Source organism: Perna viridis, chromosome 4 (genome assembly GCF_037379345.1).
Source record: "Perna viridis isolate PV_CMFRI_1.1 ecotype Kerala chromosome 4, ASM3737934v1, whole genome shotgun sequence".
Classification (NCBI taxonomy): domain Eukaryota; kingdom Metazoa; phylum Mollusca; class Bivalvia; order Mytilida; family Mytilidae; genus Perna; species Perna viridis.
In genome coordinates this window covers 51397677-51424799 of record NC_142448.1, presented here as the reverse complement: position 1 = coordinate 51424799, position 27123 = coordinate 51397677, and the positions used below count along the sequence as shown (strand labels likewise).

General features: G+C 31.8%; 1 protein-coding gene across 1 annotated transcript; it reads right to left on the bottom strand.

Moving 5' to 3' along the window:
• Positions 1-2162: 2162 nt before the first annotated feature.
• On the bottom strand, positions 2163-26225 carry LOC148620459 (substance-P receptor-like). The gene is made up of 4 exons (XM_088581355.1): positions 24416-26225; positions 13598-13701; positions 6560-6650; positions 2163-5034 (listed from the first exon to the last, which is right to left on the bottom strand). The coding sequence occupies exons 1-4, from the start codon at positions 25193-25195 to the stop codon at positions 4891-4893; spliced, it is 1119 nt and encodes a 372-aa protein (XP_088437481.1). The 5' UTR covers positions 25196-26225; the 3' UTR covers positions 2163-4890.
• Positions 26226-27123: the final 898 nt, after the last annotated feature.

Genomic DNA, 27123 nt, shown 5'->3' with positions numbered 1-27123 from the left:
ATAATGATTCAATATTTACATGCATGAATACTGCTGGTTAAGTTGATTAATAAGTACAGTTTATCAATTTAAATGAGGATATGACTCGAATATTAAGATAGAAATGAGTTATTATCCAGCAGAGTGAAACATGAAAGATTTAATATTGTGCGAACAAAAAATTAACTTTTAAGTGACAGTCTCTGTAAGAATCAGACAGTAGGTGAAACAGGATATGAAAAATAAAACAACCCCTAAAAACCATTTTAAAAGATTAATTTGATTATTTTAGTTAAATTGAGTTAAAATCTCATTAAAAAGCAATGGACATTTCAAAGACAGATGACTGTGTCGAACCTCATTTTCATTACATTTTGTTGAAAAAAAATCTGGGCAAATCCAATGTTCAGAGACCAAATAATGGTCTTCATTTTAAATAGAAAACGTTTCTGTGAGTAAAATTATATTGTCAGATCGGTAACTTTTTATGATTTTCCCCTTTTTGCCTGATTCATACTTCTGATTGTTCTTCTCAGATCATATGTTGTTTAGAATCAGAGTAATTTAAAGCGTAACTTTTTGCCTAGAAAGCAAACATATGTCGATATTTTTTTTTCATCTTAAGTCATATACAAGCGACGAGAACAGGACATGACGACTTCAATGCTCTTAGTATATACTCGACGACGTATTTCTTCCTTATCCATTCGTAACATATTATACTTTTTGAAAGCGTATGGCTTTTCTTATGAAAAAAAGAAATCTTCCCAAAATAACATCTGAGAAATATTTCGCATATGGAGAAGTTTGTCGGTTATATTGAAAATGTAAGTTTTCTCCGAACACCGTACTGTACACTGTTTTATGTTGATATAAAACAATACCTTGAATGACATTGCTCGTTCCCTGTACAAATCCACTTTCATGAAGCAGGGCTACCATGAATGCCGAGTGCTACTGAAGTAAATTTAATGATTATAAAACTGTACCTTGCATTTTCAATATTGCCCTTGTTATTTTCGTCTCTCGGGGCCAATCTCAAGATGTTGAGCGGATATCAAGGGCATTTTTTGAAAATTAAAACATTCTTCTTTTTTTAAATGTACTTTATTAACGCTCTGCATATTTGGTAGAAAGGCCATGGGTTAATTTTTTGTCACACATTTTTAACAAGTAATAGTTCATTTACTAACATTTCAAACCTCGTGCTACTGTTGTTATACTATAAATATAATCCACAATTCTAAATGACGCTGTTTGTCATATAGACTGTGACGTCGCCGATGACGAAAATCACGTTTCTCATGGTTTCGAACAGTTGGGTGGAATTGACGTCATTGAAGCTCAATTGAAGGCTGATTACATGCTATATGCTCTCTTGAAATGTTATTGTCCTTTTGGCAAATAACATACAAAATTTAGTGCTTTTTATAGTGTTTCCAGATAAGCAAATGACGCTTACACTACCGGTGCACCTTGTCCATGCTCCAAGTTTTTTAGTGGAGTCCGAGTTGCTCATTTACTTTTGTAACTTTTTTTTGTATAATTTTGGTTGCTTTCTGTTCTTTGTCGTGTTTGTCTCGTTTCCATGTCTGGTTTTTGTCCCTGGATAACATTCTTTTGATCTCCGCTAGAATCTTGGTTCCCTTGATTACTCATATGCATAGTCGGTGTCATTTCGATATAATGTGTTATACTGGTAAAGTGGATTAATTAAAAGGTGTGCTATGAAGATTATATTTAAAGATAGTAATTAATATAAGTTATTTTAAATTCGACGAACTATTCTCGTCTCACAGCTTATCCTACCGGGGCATCTGGCCAACATACCAAGCTATCTGCGATGCCGAGGTTGCTAAATCATGTTTTGGTCGCTGTGTATATTCTATATAAACTTTTTGAAATGTATGCCATGATTCGTCTCGTCTCAGTTCTAAAATTAAAGAAATCACTATCGCAGTTTAATTCATTATCTTTTTATTTCATGTTCAATTTTGCACATACCAACCCAATCTACCGAAGAGAATATTTTAAAGGCAACTTCTTACTCCAAATACAGTAAATTACAGAAAAAATGGAAATATTATAAACTTTAACCACGAGAAGAAAAAAACATATTATACAGGGCTTAATTATTTTTTCAAGAAAATCAATTGAATTTACATGTCATATTTAGCTTTTCTAATTCGTAAAGTGTAATCTTTTGTGCACAGTTTAGAAAGCAGCAATCTTATATTTAGTTATGCCAAGAAGGTACAAGAAAGTTTGAATAATGTATGGTGTTTGCTACCTGTAACATCAGCTATCCCTCTTTGGACAAATCTTTTTTACATGATTATGTGTACACATTTGGTTTTGCATTTTACGAGTGGCCATGTATCTATAATACGAAATAAAAAAAGCTAATTGGTTACATTCATAGTTTAATATAAAGACTGATACAATATACATGTATGTGCTGCTTCCAAGTAAATCAAACATACACTATTTATGTTGAAAAAGAGAGTCTATGAAAAACACAGGAAGTGAGTGGTACATGCCATATAAAAAAATCATTCATTTAAGATCACAATCTTTTGTTTTCTGAAAGATGCGTTTTTACTTGTAATTATCTGAAATAGCAAGAATGAACCAAATTCCAAAAAAAAAAAAAAAAAAAAAAAAAAAAATCATTGCATACTTTCAAAATGAAGGAAAATAATTCTTTGACTGTTGTTATTTTTTTTTTATAATTTAGGAGATTCGTTAAGGAACTTTAGAACATATTCTGAGTCATACACTTAAGAAAACACATATTCTTGCTGACATCAAAACCGTAAATGAAAAGAGGTTCGAATATAACGCAAGGATCCTTTTGAAATTTACCTATTGTGATATAGTGTGTCCAAAATATGGTCATTATTTCATGATTTAAAAACTTATCAAGAAGAATATGGAACGAAATGAAAACAAGGCACGTGCTTACGTGTGTATTCGTTATTGTAATATTTTTTTTAATAGGCATTAAGTATTTTGAACACAGGTGAATATCCTGTCGGCTATCATGGGAAGTAATGGCAAACAATAATTAGATCCGAGCTATCGATCTTTTCTAATACAAAAAAATACATTGTTTGCGCAATATTCTGTAGGTACTATCGAAATTTATTGCTTCAATTGAATTACTACAAGCATATTTCATTGAATAAGCAAAATTCAGTAGAATCAAAACTGTACAAATTTGTCAGCTACTGCAGCTTTAAGAAATGGTTGGATAAAATTTTCTCTGTGCTGTGAAAATAGCCAGCCTGGTTCGTACGTGAATAATATTCCATATATTTTGTAAAGTAATATAGTTTTAAAGAGTTTGAATGGTCTGGTGTAGGCGCCTAATTAAATGGATGGTAATTGAGCAAACGTATTGTCACATTATCAATCATTTTATATAAGTAAATTGCATGCAATGTTCAGTGCATTAGTGCTACGTTAGAAACTGTTGAACCTTAGTATACCATAATGATGCATCCATCAAGCTGAAGCAAAAAGTTACCTTGATGCATGATTTCTTATTAAAACAGACATTTGACCATCCATCTGGCAGTAATATCAGAATACTAATCTTTGTAACAATCAGACAAAACGAAAAAAGTACTTGAAACATACATACAACAACCCATCTTTAATTTCACTAAAGGATGTTTTTACTATTTATAATGACAAATTGTAAGACATTTATCACTGAAATGTTGAAATATAGGTGTTTTCTGCCGTGAAATGTGTATTTGCAGTGCAATTATATGAACTGTTTGCACCAAGGTGAAGTTGACAATCTTGCCTTTATCCCTTGACTTTGACGGTAGAAACTGTCAAGGTGATAATTTATTTCATAACAAATTATTCCTACTATCTGATTTTTACAAAGATTGACATTTAATGAATTTGTAAAAATATAAGTAAGAACATTAAATATATGAAAACGATTCAAAACAGGAAGTCTCAAGGCCTTCATATTAAATGGGTCCCCTTTCATATCCGATATTTATGATTATGAATACTATTTTATTCCTTATGTGTTAGACCCTTCCGAGGGTCAATTTTACTATTTTACACATACATGTATTTATATATGTTTGTTGCGAATTCTATTTCGCTATTGTTTTAAGTATGTACCACAAATCGCCCATCTCAACCTTTGTTGAGGGTATGTATTGCTCGAGGGATTTTTCAATATGGTGTGCAATACGAACAAATACAATATTATATAGGGTAATATTTTTCTATGTTTTAACAATTCGACATACATTGTATATAGTTGAATGTCAGAAAATGAGCTTTTTATAAAGATATCTAAAATACATTTAACACCAAATATTGATTGATTGATGGATAACAACAAATGGAATACATGATGGTGTATATTGACTATGATACATGTGTAGTTGCCATTCGAAATAAAAAAAAAATTGCAATCAGTCTTAAATATCGGCGAAAAATATGCCGAAGCGTCAAAAGCGTTAAAAATTAAGATTATTACAATACAACCTTCTAAACCAAATACTGATTAATCTATATCAGACATTTAATTAATTCCTTCCTGTTAGATAAAATGTATTTGGAATCAGAGTGAACTCAAAACGGAACAAATATTTCAGACCTTAGGAAAGGAACGCAACTCTTACAAATCATTGGAACGTTTGTATTCAGCATAATACGACAATCTCAGGTAAGCATCAAAGTAACTTTGGCAGATTTCATTCTGTTTCAAACAAAAACTTGAAAGGCTTTAGTGAAATTGAATATGATACAAACATATCATTACTTTTAAGAGTAATGTCCCTTACCCTAGATCTACCTCCCCGAGGGGTTCGGTTTCGACAGATTTAACAGTGATAAAAAAAAAAAAAATCTAAGAAATTTTAAAATTTCTTGCTGCTAAAATTCTGTCCTTATTGTGGACCGTAAACTGGGTTTAAGAGTGATAGCGGCATGGTTATACTTATTAACATATCTTTGTCGTCCTCTACAACATCTTATACATGACTGAAACAAATCCTTGAACTCTTTTTTGAACCTCTCCTGAAATGAACGAATTAAAGAAAACCAATATATAGTAGATTAATGTTTGTGCTAAATGAAGCCGATAACTAAATACAAGATCACTGGTCCTACTGTGGTATGACGGATTCAAATGACTATAGAATGAAACAAATTGATGAACGATTAAAGATTCCAAGTCTTGCAAAAAGAAATAAGTGATCCAGTCATTCACATATGAGGAGTAAGACGTACAACTGATGATAAATATCCATCTGTTGTATACTTATGTATACATATAAGAATTTTTTTTTTTGCACGACCTATCAAGACCATTTATTGCCAATATATATCACATGGTTTATGATTTGCAATTTAAAGAACTACACTGTATAAGAACCAGACACAATGTGTGTAAGGTGTGGCATATAGAAAAATACATTTTTTTTTGCATTTCCCACACCTTTTTAATTTAAGCAGTCAAAAATATATACATCACAGATGGTACATTCAGGTTAAATTTAAGAAGCTTTTTTTGATGAATAAAATATATATATTTAAGACAAAAAGAATAAATTGAGAAAAATGATGTGCCACGCATTGCCCGATTCTTACACAGAATAATACTTAAAAAGTACAACAGTATATTCATTATAACGTCCAGGTAGATTTGATTATCAACATCTGATCTACACGATACTAGTGACATTCTGTCAATGAAAACTAAGATAATTGCAACTCTACAGTTCGTACATTTACATTTTAGATATATCTAATGATAGTATTATAACATTACCTTAAATAGACAACAACTGCGCAAAGAAGTAACGAAAGAATTTAAAAATTCCAATTTCTTTATAATGGTAAGGCTCATAATAATATTTGGAAGAACGATTTTAAAAAGTTGTCAATGACGGAGGATTCAATTCAATGGTATCAGCTTATTCCGACCATGTTTCCTCGTCAAAATGAACAGTCTAATGAACGCAGCACTCTACTTACATGCAGAATATGTTCTCAAAATCTTACAAATGAACAAAACGGTGATGGATGATATATGTACAATTAAGAGTACCAAAACACGAAATTTGAACAACAAAAAAAAAGTCTAAAGAAGACCGAACTTCAACATCAATTTTGGAAGAGTTGTTTATTTGTTTGTTTCTTAGATTTTTTGCTTGTTCCATTTTTGTGACCAAAGGATGACGACGTTTATTTCATGCTCTGTGCACACAGTGCTAAGATTTTAAGGTAATTTAAAATTTGCATGATTGCATTGCGGGAATGAAACAAAGTCATCAATTACATACACTGAGTAAACAAAACTGGGACAAACCAAATGTTAATTGCATCGGATAAAAAGGTTGTTAAACCATGACAACGTGACTCAAACCATTTTCAAATTGGCCATACTCTTTTGGTAACAAAATAAGACGATGAAGTCTGACTAGGACTCGGTTGACCTTCTTTCCAAAGAAAGTAAGAACTTACATAAACTTACATCAGACGCGACGCATATTGCAATACAAACTATGTTCGTAATGGGCTTTTTTAAAAATCAACTTACATTCAACAAGCCATAAATAAATGGGTTTAGACAGGCGTTGCTCATTGCCAACCAATTTGCACATAACCAAATGATGTTAATGTACGGGAATCTGAAATGAAAAAAATATATATATATATTTATATGTTAAATTTCTCAAACTTGGTCATTAGCTGTTTCAAGAACAATGGAAAGAAAGAAAGAAAAAAAAACAAAAAACAAAAAACAAAAAACCAAAAAAAAAAAAACCAAACAAACAAACAAACAAACAAACAAACAAAAAAATAATAAATATAGCTGATTTCTTAACCATTTTTTATTTGAATTTTGTACGACACTTAGAAGACTAATATACCTGGATGTTAAACGGTTCAATCGATCGGTATTTGGAGTTATTGTGACAAATTTATGAAGTAAAATGCAACCAATATCGACTTTGTCGTTATATACGATCTCAATAACATTGATAACATGTATATAGAATGCTACTACAGTTTGTTGATGTAAGAATAGAATGAGAATTAACCATAGAATGAGAAGTTTACTTCATACAAAATTCCTAGTTTATAAACCAAATCGTGACATCATTTCGACAATGATAACCCCTAACAGTCTGAAAGGATTTGATCACTGGTAAAACTTACAAAGTTGTGTTCGTCTCTCCTTTGACGTCAAAGTAACATTTTTCATCTTACCTTTGATTCATATCTGAAACGCTTTATTGTGGACTTTTGTTTACAAACTTATAATTTAATTTAAAATGTAACACGATTTCTGATTGGATGAAAAAAATGTTCATTATATCATAGACCAAATTTTGTAATATGTCTGTGACGTCATCAACCTTTTTGCTGATTTACTCCTTAAATTTTGAAACTTGAATGGAATTATAAGGAATGACTGTTTGTTTTGGTCTATTTGAAATAACCGCAATGTCCGTGGCGCACACTTGAAAATAACCTTCTACGTAGGGTTTTTAGGGTGCACCACGTGATTAAGGTTATTTCCTCATAGACCGGAAAACATATAACAGTCATTCCTTAAATACATTTTGGGTTCAATGTAATAGTTCAACAATAATATGGTACTTTTAAAAAACATTGGAAAGCAAAATCAAAGACAAATTCATTGCTTCGGTTCGATGAGAACATTCTACTTCTTGCACAAGATATATCTAGTGTGATGTAATTGTAATACAAGTAATAACTGACACGTAAAACTTACAATTTCATCACATGTATATTATAAGAAGCCAAGACCCTATTGAAAACTTTGCTTATGTTATCTATTAAAAGCAATCATAGTCTCATTGGATATTAAATCAGAAATATGTACTTTTCTCCCTATATATACACCTAGTGGTTAAGGAAAATCGAGGAAATATATTGATGCAAATATTTGTCTAGATGGTTCATTACGTAAAGGCATACAGCATTCGTTTAGAAGAAATTACTTATCAATAAATTTCATGGAAAATATTTCTTCGCAAGGCAAATTATTGGTGCAAGATTATGCAGTATAACCTATCATAAAATCTTGTGTTGGTATATGACAACGATTTTGAAACTGGGAGTAAACTTGTGCAGTCATTATATTTATTTATTTCATTTATTGTCTACGGTAGCTTTCACGAATGATAAATCACTGAACTCAAACTAAAAATTCGGCAATTCTTTTATACTTGCATACTTCACAATCTTTGGTATTAAGGGAAAACTGGATTAGAAGCTGGAGTCTGAAAACAAATAATTGGAAAATTGGAAACTGCTAAGGATACTTTTATTGAACGTGTATAAAAAAAAAACATTAAATGCTATTCGATACTGTTATCCTTCAGTTTTGTATTCTTTATTACCGCTATGGGACACGTCGTCCAAAAACTATTATTTTCATGGAAAAGCATCATTCGGGAATGATTGTTACGTATTTTCTGGGTATGATTAAAATATCGCAATCACGCAATGCACACTACTGCTCCACCGGCATTGAGATTGAAAAAAAAAGTCATTACTTGTTATTTAATTTTACTATCAAAAATTAAAATGTAGATCATCATAAAAAAGGGTAAATGGCGTAGCAGTAACAATCCAAAAGTCTGTCTGAAAGATGATAACAAAATGTTACATTGAATCAGAGGATGTTGTGTCTGAATTTAAATCACAATACATTATATGGGGTTGCTTCTTAAAAAGTACTCAAAATAAGATTTATCATAGAAATTGCAAAAATAAAACTGAGCGTACAATTCCCAACTGGCAGTCTAATTTTTTCTTATCATAACAAAACCCATTTTTTTATTGGAATAATATATTTAGCAGGCAATGGATGTTATTTCTTTTCATCGTTCAAAAAAGTATTCTGTCACAAATATCGTAGAATGACTTTTCGTAGATATTTATTGCAAGCTAATTTTTTTTATTTTTAGCCACAACAATTGCTAGTGTAAAATACTTCACTGTCTACAGATTGGGCAACATTTGTATAAGAATGAAAAAAAAACTAAGAGATTTGTTTGCACTCTCCCAAAATTTATACCTCATAACCTCCAGAAATTAGTATCAAAATGATTGTAAAGTTTGCCTTTTTAAGATAATGATAGGTCAAATTTTCGCCTCTGTTTCCTAAATAAACAGTCAAAATATATCTACGTCACGGATACTTCAGGATTAATTATAACAGCTTTTTTGTTGTTTTCTAGATGTATTGAATATATTTGAGGCAAAAAATTCCAAATTCGGGAAATGATGTGGCACCCTTTGCCCGATTCTTACACATTATGGTAATTACGTACTTCTTGTTTAAAATTCAAATCTTGAACTTCACAAGAATTTGGTTCCATTGTTGCTGTTACAACTCGTGTAAAGATTACCAAAAATTTCTGTAAACTACATGGTTGGTACTTTTGAATCTGACATTGAATATTAATAGTCATTAAAAAGGACAATTATTAATTCTAAGACGTAGGGGATGGAGAATAAGGACGACACATTAATTCTTCAATAGTGAATAGTACTAATTGTTTTTTTTAAATTATTTAAATTTTTAATTTCCTTTAAAAAAAAATTCAACAACACATTAAATTTGTAATAGAGTAATAAAACAATGGAAAACCAATGGGAATAATTTATTACTCTCTTTTTATTGATTGATGTATTGTAGTTTAACTTTGTAAAGTAAATTTGACGTATTTTTGTTAAGACGAGAATGTTCTATCAAACGAACATATGCGTTTGATAGGACATACTATGAGTTAGATTTTGATATGCCAACACACACATCAAAATCACGAAGAAGGGCTTGTCATCCCATTCAAACATTTGAATTGTGGAACTGATAAACTTACCGATGACCCATAGTTGATTGATCGCTGCCGTTATCGATCACCGCTGACCGTTCTGATTGTAGTTATGTTATTTAAAATAATGGTTGATTTTAGAACCTCTGTTCCCTTGATAACCCTTGATAAAGATGATGATTTTTCCTTGAATTTACTAAGTGTCTGTCCCAGTAAGAATCAGGCAGTACGTATAACATAGTATAAAAAACGGTAATTTTGATAGTGTGATTTGACTATTTGCACCATCAGAATCAAGGAAAACAGACAATATTTTCCATATCATGCTGGACAATTGAGTTGCGATTTCATAGAAATACAATGAAAACGAACATGTAAAGGGCTGAAAACTCTGCCTAAAACCTCATTTTCTAACATTCTATTGAAAAAAAAATTCTTAGCAAATCCAATGATGCAGGGATCAAATAATGGTCTTTTCAAATAGGGAAAGCATCCTTAAGTGAAATTATATTGTCAGATCGGTGGGTTTTTGTCATGCAAATTTCTGATTTTTCCCATTTTGTCTGATTCTTACAAATACTTACACTTAAAACAAAATTCACTTAGAATGTATTCAATTATATAAATTCACGTTTATAAAGGAAATCTACAATCTATGTCTATATAATTAATGAAAATATGTAAAAAAAATCCGAAAAAATATATTAACCAAACAGTAGACAAATGGTGATAAACGGGAAACAATCACTGTTGTTTTACGGATCGATGACTGGTCGTGCAGAACTTTTTTGGGCGAGAAAAAGTAAAAGTGAAAATTTATTGCGGGGTGGGGGGTGAGTATGGACAATAGAATATTAACATAAGAAAAATGTTTAAAATGGAAATTTCATTTCATTTATTTTAAGGCACAATTATGGTCATGTTTCATTCTTTTTTATTTTGTATTTTACATCACCTGTCGCTATTCATAAAATTCGTTTTACAAAAAATTCATTATCATCCACAATACTAAATTACGTTTGCAATGCGATTATCATGATTATGAATATACACATCAGAACTAAGAACGAAAAATTCGAAAGATGTCAATGTGGCCACAATATGGTCTGTTATAGACAGGAAAGATTATATATCAATGGTTACCCGACAAAAGTATAATTTTTCACGAATACGAAGATTAGAATATAGGAGGAATTTAAGAGGAATCATGTTTCCTGAAAAACTGATTCATTGGTTGCAAAAAATTGGAAATACTTTTATGACCGAATTAAAACATTTTGGTACTACAAAACATCATTGTGGTGTTAGCAAAATTCTTTTAAACCCCCCCCCCCAAAAAAAAAAAAGATTAAACTGCACAAGTACTGGAACTGATATTGGCTTTGATAGAGTTACCTAATGTATTTTTATGTGTATCATAATTTCTGATTGTCTGTCTGTAATTGGGCAAACCAGGTTATTTACTATGACGTTGTTAACAGCGATTTGTCCGCAGTCTGCGGTTCAAATAACTCCAAAACATGACAAAAAATCTTGTTAACGAGACCAATCGTGATATGTGGAATCGAGTAATTTGAAATCGAAATATAAGAAATGTTCCCAATTTTTAGAACAAGTAGAACAAAAGTTGAAAAGGTAGCAACTGTCCTGAAATAAAATGTGTACTCTTAGAAATTATTTGTTTGCCAGTTAGCCATGACTAAACTCTTGTAATCATTTCAATAATAAATCTTTGCAATTTGGGCCTTTAGCCTTTTACTTAACTATCTTTAGGCTGGTAATGCAAGTTATCATCCGTAATCAAACCTCAATATAAAATAATGATAAACGAGACATAACGGTTGGTAACAGATACTTAGTTTAAATTATCTGTTGCTAAAATATCTGTTCAAAGCCCTTGAAATGAGCATATTTATTAAGAAACAACATTCATTTTCAATTTATGCTGAGAAAAAGACATAAAATATACTGTAATTAACCATTACACAGTAAAATTTGCTGGAATGCTATGAATCATGGATGGAAATGTAATAAAAACATGTTTGTCAGTATATAATGGGTACAAATTATGCAAATCATATTAAAAAGAAACCGGTCTATACTGAACCGTGAGAAAGCAAGACAAGATTGGACTATACTGAACCGTGAGAAAGCAAAACAAGATTGTTTAAAGTAGTACCTCGTATATGATTAAACCATGTTTAATGAACATCGGTAAAATCCAACACATTTTGACGTCCAAAAGGGTTTTATTAAGATAGGTTTCACTGTATCGAATACAGTAAAAGAAAAAATGGGGAGAATCAGAAACATATAAATCAATATTTTTCAATAAAGGATGTTTTTTTTCTGTGTGAAAATGTCATCATTTGATCTCTGCATCATTGGATTTATTCAGAAATATTTAAATCAATTATTAGAAAAGCGTAATCAAGGGAAACAAGGTTATAGGGTAATCAGAAGAATGTAATCCAGGAACAAAGACCAGACATGGAAAACAGACATACACAACAAAGAACATAAAGTAAAGTAACAAAAGTAAATGAGCAACTCGGACTCCACTAAAAACTAGGAGCATGGACCAGGTGCACCGAGTAGGGTAAGCGTCCTCTGCTTTTCTAGAAACAACCGCCGAGTTGCTCATTAAAAGTCAAGTCCGGGGTAGACAAACGAGGAAAGGAAAACTATGACCAGTTGAATAAATAATTTTTCATGGTGCAGATGGATACACCATAACGATCCACGAGTTCATGATGACGACTATAAAACTTCTGTAGTGATGACTTCAATCTTGTAGGAACATAACCTTGATCCAGAAGCCTATTTGTTAGAATTATAGCGCGATAAAAAATGTCTGCGTAGTTTCGACAAGCTCTGGCATAACGTATGAGTTGTGATATGAACACTCCATACGCAGGAGCCGAAGGGATGTTGCCACAGATGAAAGGAAAGTTGACATTTCTGAATGAAAAGTCATCACGTTTGTCGTAAAGTTTGGTCGATAGTTTTCCTTTACCATCGATTTCTAAGTGTAGGTCAAGATGTGAGGCGGATTTTACAGTATCTGTAGTATCCTTTATCTCAAGTTCTTTTGAGTAGATGCGATGTATCACATCCCCGAAATTAGGATTGTTTAAAGATAATACGTCATCTATATAGCGGAAACTGAGATTAAAGGATCTAGCCAAACGATATTCTTTCTTTCTGATCAGATCAGCTATCAAATCAGCCTCATAAGAGTGGCAAGATAGGTCAGCAAGTAAAGGACCACAATTTGTTCCCATTGGAATGCCGACCATTTGTTGAAAATCACGTCCACCACACTAGACAAATATGTTGTCGATTAAAAATTCCAGAATTTTGTAAACATCTTTTTCTGCATATTTGGAAGATGATTTTGAATTATTTCTTACAAAGTAGGAAAAAAAATGAGGAAAAAATAAGATTTTTGATAGAGTTTACTGCCCTTGAAATGTTCCTTTTTTATTGCATTGCAATAAAATTATTATTCATTTTGTCAAATGTTACTGAAAATCAAACATTTTTCTTGCCTCTGATAATGCAGATTGTCAAATTATACTTTAAAATGTTTTTTTCTTCTTACAATATTTCATCCAAAGCCTGCTTCATACGTACAGAGACAGACCCTTTACAACTTCCAACACCGTCTTTTTTCAAAATTCAAAATAGTCATATGCGACACTACCATAACAGAAGATAAACTCCTTAAGATGATTGAGAATAATTTTTTTCACAATACTTACGAATTGATTTCTTCAGCAAAGTAAGGCATGAGTACATTGTAAGTCTGTAAAGGCAGCCAACACACGGCAAAAAGACAAACTACTACTATTAACATCTTCACGACCTGAAAAATAAAATAAGTTCCAGTCAGACCTTTTCTAATGATCAGTTTTAGAGGTAAAATTAGTTTCGATGAGTAATAGGGGGTGTATTACATTGCTTCTTTTCACCTGAAATATTCAAACTCAGTGCACAAATCCATTTTAACTGTCTTAAAAGTAAAATTACGTCTGAAAGTCTTGTCAGCAAATCAAGCTGAATGCACAACTGTTGATTAGCAAGCTAAGCTGTCACATATGATAGACATATGAGTAATATATCTATATCTGGTGCTGCTAAGAAATATTCTGCCTCCTGCAACTTTTAGTTTCTTTTCTTATTATTGGTGGAGCTAAAATACTATATAAACCACATTTATAAGATTACAAGACTAGAATTGTTCGAGGTTTGGAAATGTTTTGTTTAGGGGATCATGTTGTCTTCTTGATAACCTTGGAAAGGTGGATGGGCAAATGTTTTGACTCTGCATTATGTTTCTGTATGAGAAATTAAGCGAACCAATTTTTTAGCGGAAATCAACAGAATAATTTTCAGCTACAAAGGCCAGATAGGGAAAACGGACAAACAGAAAAGAAAATAAAATAACTGAAATAACACATACAAAGTAACAAAAGTAAATGTGTAACTCGGACTCCACTAAACACTGGAAGCATGTTTTTTTTCAGCCGCCGAGTTGCTCATAAAAAGTAATAATCAATACTAACTATTTCATGTGAATGTATTTATGTTTACTTAGGTCCAGTATTGATATTGAACAGAATTGGAGAAGTATCCATTTGTTTCTTCTAAAAATTCATACGGAATGTATCTGTATTGTCATTTGGTAATAAGAGTGTTTAAGAGGAATAACGAATAAGTAGGCATTTTACTAAGATTAACAAATATCATGGTCATATAAAGGTTTATTTGAATTCCAAAGTCAGTGTATATTTGAAAAGAGGACATTGTAGTTTTACTTTAGTAAAAAAGTTTACAATGTCACTGAATACCTGGTGTTGTACACTCAATTTGTATTAAGGGGCATAGGGATCTCATGACTCCTGGTTTATATTTTATTGCTTTTACGTAATTTACATTGTTCTCTCACATATAATAAAGGTTTTCCAAATATATATATAAAAAGGTATTGAAAACATTAAACAAATATGCCTAACATTTTTAATTGAGATTTTTGAGTAGTCATAACAAATAACAAACAATGCTTAATTAATGCATAATTATATACTAGTTTTCAGTGAAGGTTTTTAACACACTTTTACCAGGGCTAAATATACTGTAATTTATAAATAGAGACATGCTGATTCAGATAATCCAGAAGTTGTACTATGAAAACACTATTTCAACATTTGTGTGTAACATTAAAAATGCAATACGACTTGTTAACTGACGTAACAATGAAATTCTGCCGGGAATGAGAAAATAACATGAGGGATTATCAACAACTAGTCAAGAGAAGTTAGGCTTTGAATTAGAGAAACATATCTACATAATTACAGCCAGCTTTATTGAGACAATAAATGCTTTGAAAACTGTTCAAAACATCAAATACAACACCTCTCGTATATGATATGTTGGCAAATATGTTAGAAATGATATATTCGGTATGCTATCAAAACAATATTTCAAAGGTCATGGAATGGTGGCTTACTTAGTATGTCAGATAGTCTCGTTTGTCACATGATGAAGAAGGGAAACTTGTTAAATTTCAATATCCAGTTGGCCATACTTCAAGAAAGACATCATGAAAGACTTGTAATATCCCTTTGTTTGTTTAAGGTTGTGAACAAGTAATATTTTCTACCTTTAGACATACTGAAATTTTCTTCGAATTTTGAAAAAAAAACAGAGTTCTAAACATACACATAATTATAACTTCATTTTTGATACAGACATTTGGAAGAGTAATCATGGAAACCAAGATTCTAGTGAACATCAAAAGAATGTAACACAGGGACAAAGACTAGACATTGAAAACAGACAAACACAAGAAAGAACATAAAGTAACTAAAATTAAACACAAAAAAGTAACAATAGTAAATGGGCAAATGGGAGCATTGACCAGGTGCACCGGTATGGTAAGCGTCCTCTGCTTCTTTAGAAACACCCGCAGAGTTGCTCATAAAATGTTAAGTCCAGGGTAGACGAAAGAGGAAAGGAAAACTATGACACAAATCAGTTTTCAAGGTGCAGATGAATACACCGTAGCAATACTCGAGTTCATGATGACGACCATAAAACTTCTGTAGTGTTGACTTCAATCTTTTAGCAACATAACCCGGTTCCAGAGGCCTAATTGTAAGACGTCTAGCGCGATACAAGAAGTCTTGGTAGTTTCGGCAAGCTCTGGCATAATGTATGAAAACTCAATAAACAGGTACTGCAGAGATGTTGCAACAGATGAAAGGAACGTTGACGATTCTGAATGAAAAGTCATCACTTTGTCTTAATGTTTATATTTTTCATTTCTTATCTATATCTAAGTATAGGTGAAAAAAGCAGACGCTTTCTTTTATCAATTAAAGAGGTAGAAATAACACGAAAGGAAATTCGATGACTACTTGACCGTTGAATTGCAAGGTACAGTAAATCATAAAGTGTTAGTTTTTGTAAGAATATGGCAAAATGGGGAAAATGGCAAACATGCATGTCAAAAACCCATTGATCTGACAATACAATTTCATTATTTTTATTATTTTGTTTTTGCATCAACGGAAAATTTTCAATGAATAGCTAGGAAAAAAGCGGTTTTTGACAAAGTTATAAGCACTTGAAATGTTCTTTTTCAGTGCAATTCAATGAAATTATGATTCAAATTAGCAAAGTTAGATTTGATTTCTTGTCTTTTGTCCGTGATCCTGATGGTGCAAATAGTCAAATTACTTTTTGGACCATGTTTCGGCCGCTGTTTCTTGACAAGCAGAGGACACTTACCCTACTTGTACACCTGGGCCATGCTCCCAGTTTTATGTCCTTTGTTGTGTTTGCCTAGATTGCGTTCGTTTAGTTTCCGCTAGAATATTTGTTCCTTTGATTACTGTATCACTCACTAGCTCATTCATGCAGAGACTGACCTTTAATTGAAAGGTGACATGCTTTCTGTCTGGTGTTGCGAGCAGTGTAATAAAATCCGACTAGCGCGTAAATATAAAGGTTTGATTTTTTTTATATACACCATAAAACCTCTATCAATCAATTTAAAGTCATTAGTATCTTACTACAAATTTCTTTATGCAAACAGTTTATGCATCTGACAACCTACAGTAGCAATCGTATGTAATAAAACTAAGATAGAACATTATTCAGGATCTAAGAACATAAATATTTAGTTATCTTTTAAATATCATTTCTGTATTAGAAAAAAAATATTAATTGCAAGAATCTGTAAGTTGTAGTTGATGCCATTCAAAAGCTGTACTGATAATTGCTAATAATATATTATGTAACCGCAACGTATTGCGTCTATTCCGTTAAATGAAGCAGCCAGATAACATATAAAAGTAACGAACCGTACAACTTCAATCTCTGCAATATAGCTGAAAGGAAATTGCATAGTTTCGAACAGGTGATAATATATACAGATCAGGATGTTAAATAACGGTCGAAACAATTCACTTTGAAACTAACATACCTTTTTCTTATAGATTTAGCTGAACCATTATATTTGTATAAATCTAATCTATAATTTTCCAGATGATATGCCACTAAAATGAAGTGAAACATAATATATAAATTTTCGTGCGTATTATTTACTACTAAATGTTTAGTATTTATATATTTATATAATAACATTTCTTAAATTTACCCGTATTATTAAGTGCGATTCTACCTGAGAGTAATCAAGGGAACCAATATAATAGCGGAAATCAAAAGAATGTGATTCAGGGACAAAAAGCAGACATGGAAAACAAGCATACACAGGAAAACACATCAAATAACCAAAATAATATATACAAACTGACAAAATTAAATGAGCAACTCTGAAACCACTAAAAACTGGGAGCATTGACCAGGTGCAACGGTAGGGAACACATTTAAGATTTATGAACCTTTGATAGAAAATCTTTGATTATATTAGGAACATTTGAACCCTGTTTAAAGGGACATTGGTATAATTATGAAAATGTTTTTTTTAGTTATTTTTGTTCTAATTGGGTTCTGGTTTCTGATTGCTAGGATACTTACGACAGACATGGAGACCTGTTGCGATGGAGAAGCCGATTCTAGCTAACAATCATTGATATCAATCTCATATTCCGTTTCGGTTAGAATTGACAAATGTCTTATTTAAGAGCGTGTAGCAGTGTAATTTTCAGATAATATTTCATTTGACACGGCTGTAAATCCCTGAATCATTTACTTATACAATAATTTCTTATATAAAAGACATTGTCCAAAGGAAAAGTGATAGTGAATAAAATGTTGACAAATTTCTCTAGCCTTAGTCGAAGGCAAAATGAATATTGACAGCAAAATGACTTACCAAGGCCAGTCAATTTATTAATAATACTGTCTATGTTAGAAACTTTTCTGTACACTTCATTGGGGCAAAGTCCCACAACAAAGAAAGTTGATATCGGATAGTACCCAAAATCGATTGCATTATATGACTTATCCTCATTGAGCCACATACCAAATTTGAAATCAATCCATCAACTAGTAAGCGGTATGAATACAACAATATATGGACGGAACTAACGGACCGCAAGGATAATGGACAGCGTGGCATAAGGACAAGTTGACCCCTGAAATCAAACAATTTTCAATGTAAATTCATGCTAGAGAAAGCATTCTTAATCTGAATATTCATTATTTCGTGACATACGGGAAATTAGATATATGTTTAGCCGAGCTGCATATGCCATATAGGTGTATCGCCCTATTTAATTATAATCGACGAACCTTTTCTTTTTCTCGGAGTTAAAGCAATGAGTCATATTCTTTGAATTATGCTGATTTTAAAAAGATAATTTACAAAAATTATTCTCTTAAGTGGTGTAAACTTTTTCGTATTTAAACAATATACCAGTCCCCTATCGTCATTTTCCCCATACCTTTTCGCCATAGAAAACGCCCACTTCCCTAATGATAATTTTTTCTTTCTAATATAATTATTATAGTTTTCTTTCACCATCATATTTACATTTTCAAATGAAATTTTATTTATTTTGTGTTTTCTTCAATGTGTTATTATTTCAAAATTAAATAAAACATATTTTGCAATGTAAATGGTAATTCTATTTCCAAAGTCTCTCCTTCAAAACTACAACTCCAATTAATAATCTCTCCATGTAAATGTCGTATTTTGACATGCATGTTTAAACTTTATGTCTCATGTGAAAAACTTCCATGTAAATATTGTATGACACAACTTTTTGTTTTTCAAAAAAATAAAAATGGTACACCTAGATACAAATATAAAGTTTATGGTAGAAATTCCTTATACTTTGTAAGAAATAATTCCAAATCATCTTCCAAATATACAGAGGAAGATGTTTACAAAATGCTGGAATTTTTAATCTGGTCTGGTGGACGTGCTTTTTAACAAACGGTCGGCATTCCAATGGGAAAAATTGTGTTCCTTTACTTGCTATATTGCTACAAGATTGAAATCATCACTACAGAAGTTTTATGGTCGTCATCATGAACTCGTGGATCGTTATGGTGTATCCATCAGCACCATGAAAACTGATTTATTCAACGGGTCATAGTTTTCCTTTCCTCGGCGGGTGTTTCTAGAAAAGCAGAGGACGCTTACCCTACTCGGTGCACCTGGTCCATGCTCCCAGGTTTTAGTGGAGTCTGAGTTGCTCATTTACTTTTGTTACTTTGTATGTATGATTTTAGTTACTTTATGTTCTTTGTTGTGTATGTCTGTTTTCCATGTCTGGTCTTTGTCCCTGGATTACATTCTTTTGATTACCGCCATAACCTTGGTTTCCTTGATTACTCTTAGTAGATAACTCATAAATGATGTTCAAATATTGTTTATATTGCGGACTGTTGCTTAAAAACTAGATGATATCTTATGAAAGAAGAAATGAATGTTTTTGTGGGTGCAACTCATATTTGGTCAACTCGTCGACCATGCAATGAGTATAATAGATTTGAATGCCCGTCATATTATTATAATACACCTCTAAATGTGCAAATACACAAAATTAGTTCAAAATATAACTAACATTAAAGATTACGATTAACGTCACTTCATAAAATTTGTTGATTACAATTAAACTAGTCATATCATAATTCTCCATTTCGGTATAAAATACACGTGTTTCAAGGTGTAACCTCTCATCAGCAGTAGAAGAGCAAAGGCGTAGGAAGATGTATTTAAAAAAGTGTATACAGGAAGTATGCAAGAAATCAACATCGAAATACACAAAGAAAGCTTAATCTAGCACCGAATCTTGTATTAAGTGCAATCGTCGAAATGAAGATTCAATGTTAAGCGATTGTCAATTCTATGGTACTAAACATTTGTGTAAAGCTCCATTTGGAATAAGGTTATCTACTACAAGACTGAAGCCATCAATTATTTGTATAGTCATGGTGTATCCATCTGCACTATAAAAACCGTTCATAGTTTTCCTATCCTCCTGCATCTTTCCCCAGACTTGACATTTTTTATGAGTAATTCGGTGAGTATGATTAATGGGCTGATGAATTACCTATGGTATTTGTAATCCACAAGCAAAGGCATAGATTAATCTATTGCTACAGTGTATCCATCTGCACCATGTAGACTGATATGTCCAACGTGTTATTGTATTCATTTTCCCTTTCGGCTACCACGGACTTGACTTTTTATAAGAACTCGGCGGATGATTTTATAAAAGCAGTGAACGCTTACCCTACCGATGCACCCAGTCAATATTCCCTGATTTTGATTGGAGTTCGAGTTGCTCATTTACTTTTGTTACTTTGTGCTTATTATTTCAGTAACTTTATGTTCTTTGTCGTGATTGCCTATTTTCCATGTCTGGTCTTTGTTCCTAGATTACATTATTTTAATTTCTACCAGAATCATGGTTCCTTGAATATTCTCTTACAAAAAGACTCTCAAATATACATTGCAAATTTAAATATGCTGTGCACAGACTTAATCCAACGATAATTTGCATACACAAAAAAAAAAAAAAAAAAAAAACACCAAAAAAAGCAGCAAAAAAAAAAATGTAATTTAAAAAAAAGAAAAAAAAAGAAAAAATGCCAAAAACAAAACAAAACAAAACAAAACAAAAGAAAACAGCAATAATAAGATGTAACCAAACCTAGCACTAAGAGGTTCTATCAAGTTTCATATAAGGCATTTAAGCAAAGTGAACAGGTATCATTATCACAATATTTTATTTAAGAATATTATTTGCAATACCAGCCGGTGACAAGATGACAATTTTACACAAAAATATGGTGTCTTATTACGCTTTGGCTTTAAAATAAAATTAAAACATGTTGTGATGTCCCTCGTCCGTGAAACATAAGTCTTATTTTGCTATTGTACTAATTACTGTAATTTCCCAATATTTTTTTATTATTTTATCTCCAAAATTGCTCATATAAATTGTCAGTCGACAAAATACACACCCAAAAGGGGCAACTTGTATATATGTTTGGTGAATTGATAACACTTACAAATGTCAAGTGCTAGATTATCTAACATTTTGTAATCTAAAATAGAACCATACACATGCCTTTATGATAAAGTAGGTATAAACGATAAACAACGGCTACTTATCAAAACAGTGACTCAGTTTGTAGTATTTAAACACAGATGAAACTTGTTGAACTCTCTTCAAAATATGAATGCGACTTCATGTCATGAATGCATTTGGATATAGGGTACGAACTTTGATAATTTTATGAGTAGAGTTTTCTATAGATTCCCCTTTGGTTATATGGAGCTGAAACAATTTCATTTCTAGAAATAGTAATTTGTATTTGATTATAATGCGTCAATTGAGATATTGTTCAAACACGTGTAAAGAACACCGTAATTGCAATATTTATGTGTTTGGTATTCTTGTATTTTTTTTACATTGTTTAAAATATTTTTCGAATAAAATGTTATTACAGTAGTATGATTGCAAAAACAATTATGTGCCAGATAGTCCAGACATTGAATCCGAAGCCATAGTTTTCCCTTGTAAGAATCATGCAAATTCTTGTACTATGTGATATACTTAAAAAGGCTGCACATTTTGATTTTTATCATAAATTTGTTTAGGGTATTAATATGATGAAACGTATTATCATTCATTTCAATCTGCTTATATTAGATAATCATTATATAACATCCAATAGTTTCTTTTGTATTTTTAGTGTCAATTATAGGGTTATTTCCCTAAACTTTGATTTCTACAGTTCATTCTATATTCCTAAGAACAAGGTTTATATGAAAAGCCACATGTTAATTTCTGTTTTAAAGAGAGGAGTACTGGATACGCAGACTAGGCGCTGCAATACCTTATGGATGCAATGATAACATCAAAATTATAGGAAAGCTTTCAATCCAATATAACAATAGCATAAATGGGATGCATTTATTTGACAAAAATTCTAGACGGGAAAGGAGTCATGACCATCGCCACTATACGTCACCTACGTTACATGATGTCTCCATAGATGGTCTCCTTCCTTTCATACAAAAACCTCTTGGACGTCATCACATTAGAACCAAACCTTATTCTATACCTCTCACTCTACTACACTCCCTTTACAAAACAAGTATTGACACTCCTGTTTCGGACCCACTTCATTATTATACAGACTTATTGCCATCGTTTTGGATATTGGTTTTCACTCTTTAAACCAGTGTGTGTGAAAAGGCAAGATGAAGAAAAACGATCATTTCTTCCACTACCTTTGTCAACAAAGGTATAGATGCAATTAATATGGCTAACATCCTCCATCACAAAAAAACGTTACCAACAAAATTCCCCCATATTTCAAAGACAAATCCATACCAATTATTTCATGTTTCTATACTTCACTCATTGCATTCAAAATTTTCAATTATAAAAGGCTATTGCAGAACCTCGAGATTGAGTTCTTCAAGACTAAACCACCTGACGTTTCTTGCAAAGACTGCATTCAAATATGGTCCTTATGGTCACGTTGTTATGGGAGATTTAACCATCATCATAAACAAATCTCTGCGTAATATCCTTTCTAAAGGTCCCAATTACAGTGAACCACGCTCCATAAATTGAAATTATAACTTTAAAGGTCTTATGGATGGCGTAGAGGACTATGCAAGAAAATGGATAAAACGAGAAGACATTTATTCTTTTTCAGAGTGGTTGAAGGCCATAAGGACTTTAATTTTGAAACGAATGAAAGTTTTCAGTGGGTCAATGAGTGTCAAAACTATATCAGCCTTTCCTGTAATCTAAGAATCGTCAGTCTGAAAATCATTTATTTACAATTATTACCAATCAAGTCTTTTTAACGGATGATGAATTTATCGGTGAAAAGTCAAATAACGAGGGAAGACTAGGATTACGAAACGTTTTGAGACCCATGACATCTAAAAATAATAAATGGAGAGGAGGGGAAAACTTAAATATGAGACTATAGAAGCAAAACTACTTTCAACTTTACAAACAAAATAATAAGTGTCCTGTACATGTATTCATGTCAACAATATGTGTTTTTTCTTTGACCCGACCAAAATGGACTCACAGCTGCTGACATATTGCATGTATACCTACAAGAGCATTTTTACTTAAGGAGTTGATTAATCATTGGAAATTTCTAAGTGCGCTTATTCTAACGTTTTTAATATTAATAAATATAAATTAAAATCACGACCTAATGACAACAGGAAACAAACATATGTATTGTTTTTGCCTTGTATATTCGAGCATTTTAATGTGTTTTGGTTCTATTCCTTTTCTTTAAAGAGTTATATCTAAGAGCACGTATCCAGAGTAAGATTTATTTTGAAAGCACAATGTTGTAACAAGTATATTAATGTATATTGTTCATAATAATAATAATAATAAATCACTCTACGTTCATATTGGAAAAAAATATCCCTTTGCTTTTTAATAAAAGAAATGTTGCGTTCAATTGCATATTCTATAGTTAAGTAGACATTTATTATTGTTCACCATTCATTTTTTCAAAGAGATAAGAAAGTTTCTCCAAGTAATTAGAAAAATGCAGTTTACTATTGTTTATGACAAAAAAGAGGCTCACAGGGAGAATGACAATCAAACGTTAGCTTTCATCATGCCTGAGTGGCATTCTTAGATTTAAGATATGATATTTTAACTCTGCAAAGCCTCATTAAATAACGATAAAACCTTACTCGAGGGTAAATTGATATTCCGATGGTCCATACAAGCGTTCGGTTATCGTTTCCTAATGCGTAAGAAAAAAGACCTACATTGTCCTTGTTATGCTGAGAGAGAGCTCGCGTTCAAAATTGAATTGATAAGAACTGTATTAACAAAAACTTCGAATATAATCGAACACAAATTCATACCGTTATAACAAAAACATTGTTTTAAATCATACTGGTTGGATTATCACCTTTTTTGTAAAATTGAACGTATTTACTTGCATTCCAAAGAAAAAGGCACGTACAGTTAATTTCACCATGATTTAAGCATATCTTGTCGAAGAAAAGAATGCATAATCTAACGTAATGATTTTTAAAAAAATGTAATAACAGTACATGTATAAAATATGCTTTTATAAAACGACAGTCTTACCTTCCGTCTGTTGGCAGTTCTTAAACTACTCCTTCTGGCTGTATTCGTTTTGTCTGAGATTCCTGGTAATTGACTTCCCCAAACTCTGACGGTGATCCGCACATAAGAAAATGTTATAATAGTTAGTGGGACTATATACTGAGTAAGAGCCAAGTAAATGGCATGGAATGTCAGAAATTTATGCGACGGAAATTTCAAATTGCAGATTTTTTTTGACACAAAATGCGAGTCAGTAGAGACATAAGCTATTCCAATTTTAAAATACAACGCTTCTGGAATCGCTGACGCGATACTTAGAACCCATATAAAAATAAATACTACAAAGGCAGTTCTTTTCTGGATTCCAGCTTTTAGTGGAAATATGACAGCAATATATCTATCCAACGCTATAACTGTGAGGGATAAGACACTAACATTAACAGATACGTCTTTCACGAACGGAGCCACTTTACATAAAAATTCAGCTACTGTCCATCTTTGTAATATTGTAGCATGAAATTGAAAAGGTATGGTAAACATTCCGAGAGTGACGTCTGACAAAGCAAGGTTTGCTACAAGAGTGTTTGTCACCGTATGCATGTTTTTCTTTGTTGCCACGACAATGATGACAAGTATATTACCAACAATTGCCCCTATTGCAATAAATCCATATAAAACCGCAAACACTATAAGAAGTTCTACAGAAACTTCTATATCCTTATGATCACGTATCGTCTGCTCCAACACTTCATCAGAAATATTGTAAAGTTCTTGGATGACTCTATGTTCAATAAAATCCATATTTCAACCCGTGTTAACATATATTTTAAATGCAGTTTATTTCATGATTTTCAGCCACTTCTAACTTAATAAATCTACGCATACATTAATATCAACATTTTCGTATATAATTCATTTTAAAAAAGCTCCAATACATCTAGAATTTGTCACAAATTTAAAGGGTTAATTATCTTTCTTAGTCTTTTTACAACAACTGGAGTTAATGGATATCACATAATAAATGAATTGGACTTCTCGTTAGTACCATTCAGTTAGTATTTCTAATAAACCAATAATAACTAACAAAGACTAGTTGTCAATCGATGGATCGTTCTACAGCAAGATTTTGTCTTACATGACAGCTCGGAGACTTAATATATTATCATTATCGATACTTTACTTTACTAGGGTTAACTTCAAATTTTCTGGTAAATCGCACATTTGAATATTAACTAGAGATATGAAAGAGGGAACGGACAATGCATTGACTATTTAAATTGTTGGGCCAAAAATCTTTTAAGCGTTTAGAACATTTAGATATATTAATGATGATACAAAGTATATGTATTGTTGTAGATAACTATTTTCTTGTTTAAATCATTATAAAGTGAGATAACAATGGATTGGAAATATTGAAAATTGAATGAAATATTAATTTTGCGAAGCGTTACCTTTTTCTCCGGAGAAAAACGATAATTATTCTACTTACGGAACAAACTATTTGGGCTTCCAACAACGTCAGCAGTGCTTCTGAATTTTAGCAAACAGATGGTTAAAGCTATGATATGGTCGTTAAATTTCTAATATTAAGCATTTCAAATTTTATAACATAACAAAAAGCTTTATCAGACAGTTAATAATTTCAAGCTTTATATTTTTTGCAAATATCAATACTCACAATCATGACTCATCGAGTAACGAAATTGGTTGTACTGCGACATTGATAATTTTAAGACATTAAAATCCTAGTTTGTGTAAATCACGTATACATTTATGAAGTAATGCCATTTAAATGCCGAAACCCAGCATTTATTAAAAGAAGTCTCACATAATCCCAATGGTCGAGACATCAGCGATATAACAACATTGAGATGAATATTGAATAAAATAACTTTGTCCCACATAGACAAAGCCTAATTTCGTATTAGAGTAATGATTATAGCCAGATGTTGACCAAATACTTGTTTATACCTTCGTTCCCTGCTCAAATTATGTTTGTACATACATGCGTATTCTTTAGTGATATGATGCATTTTCATAACCAGTAGGACGGTGCTGGCCTTAACGTTTCCAGAAACATGCGTTCTGGGGTAAGAATTAAATGAAAGACACGGCAATAAAAAGAAAGAAAAACTCAAAAGGCATTTGAGGTTGACATCTTTTCATCATTTTTACGTTCATTTTCAATTTAACTTTTTAAGTAATTCTCCGTCCGAGAATCAGGCAGGATGTGTATAAGATGTGGCGCATGAAGAAAAAATACACAGACATTTTATTGCATAATCCAAGTATTTATACCTGATAACCTCAAGATATTACTGTCAAAGTGTTTGAAAAGTTTGCCTTTTTAAAATATTGATAGGTCAAATTTAGTTGCAATGCACTGTGGAAAAATAGCTGGGAAATTTTCCCGAATGTTTTCCTTATATAAGCAGTCAAAAAATATATACAGCACCGATGCTTCAGGATAAATTTAAATAGCTGTTCAGTTGTTTTCTATATGTGTTGAATGTATTTGAGGCAAAAAAGACCAAATTGAGAAATATGATGTGCCACCCATTGCCTGATTCTTACACAGAATGTTACTTAAGGTAAGTGTATGACATGGTAGTTTGATTGACAACATACAGGACTGAGATCTGCATCATATTGACGTTCGTTGTCTTCCCATCTAAAGCAATGCCTAATGACCGGTTATGTGGTCTGTCATTGATTCTAAATAAGAAATA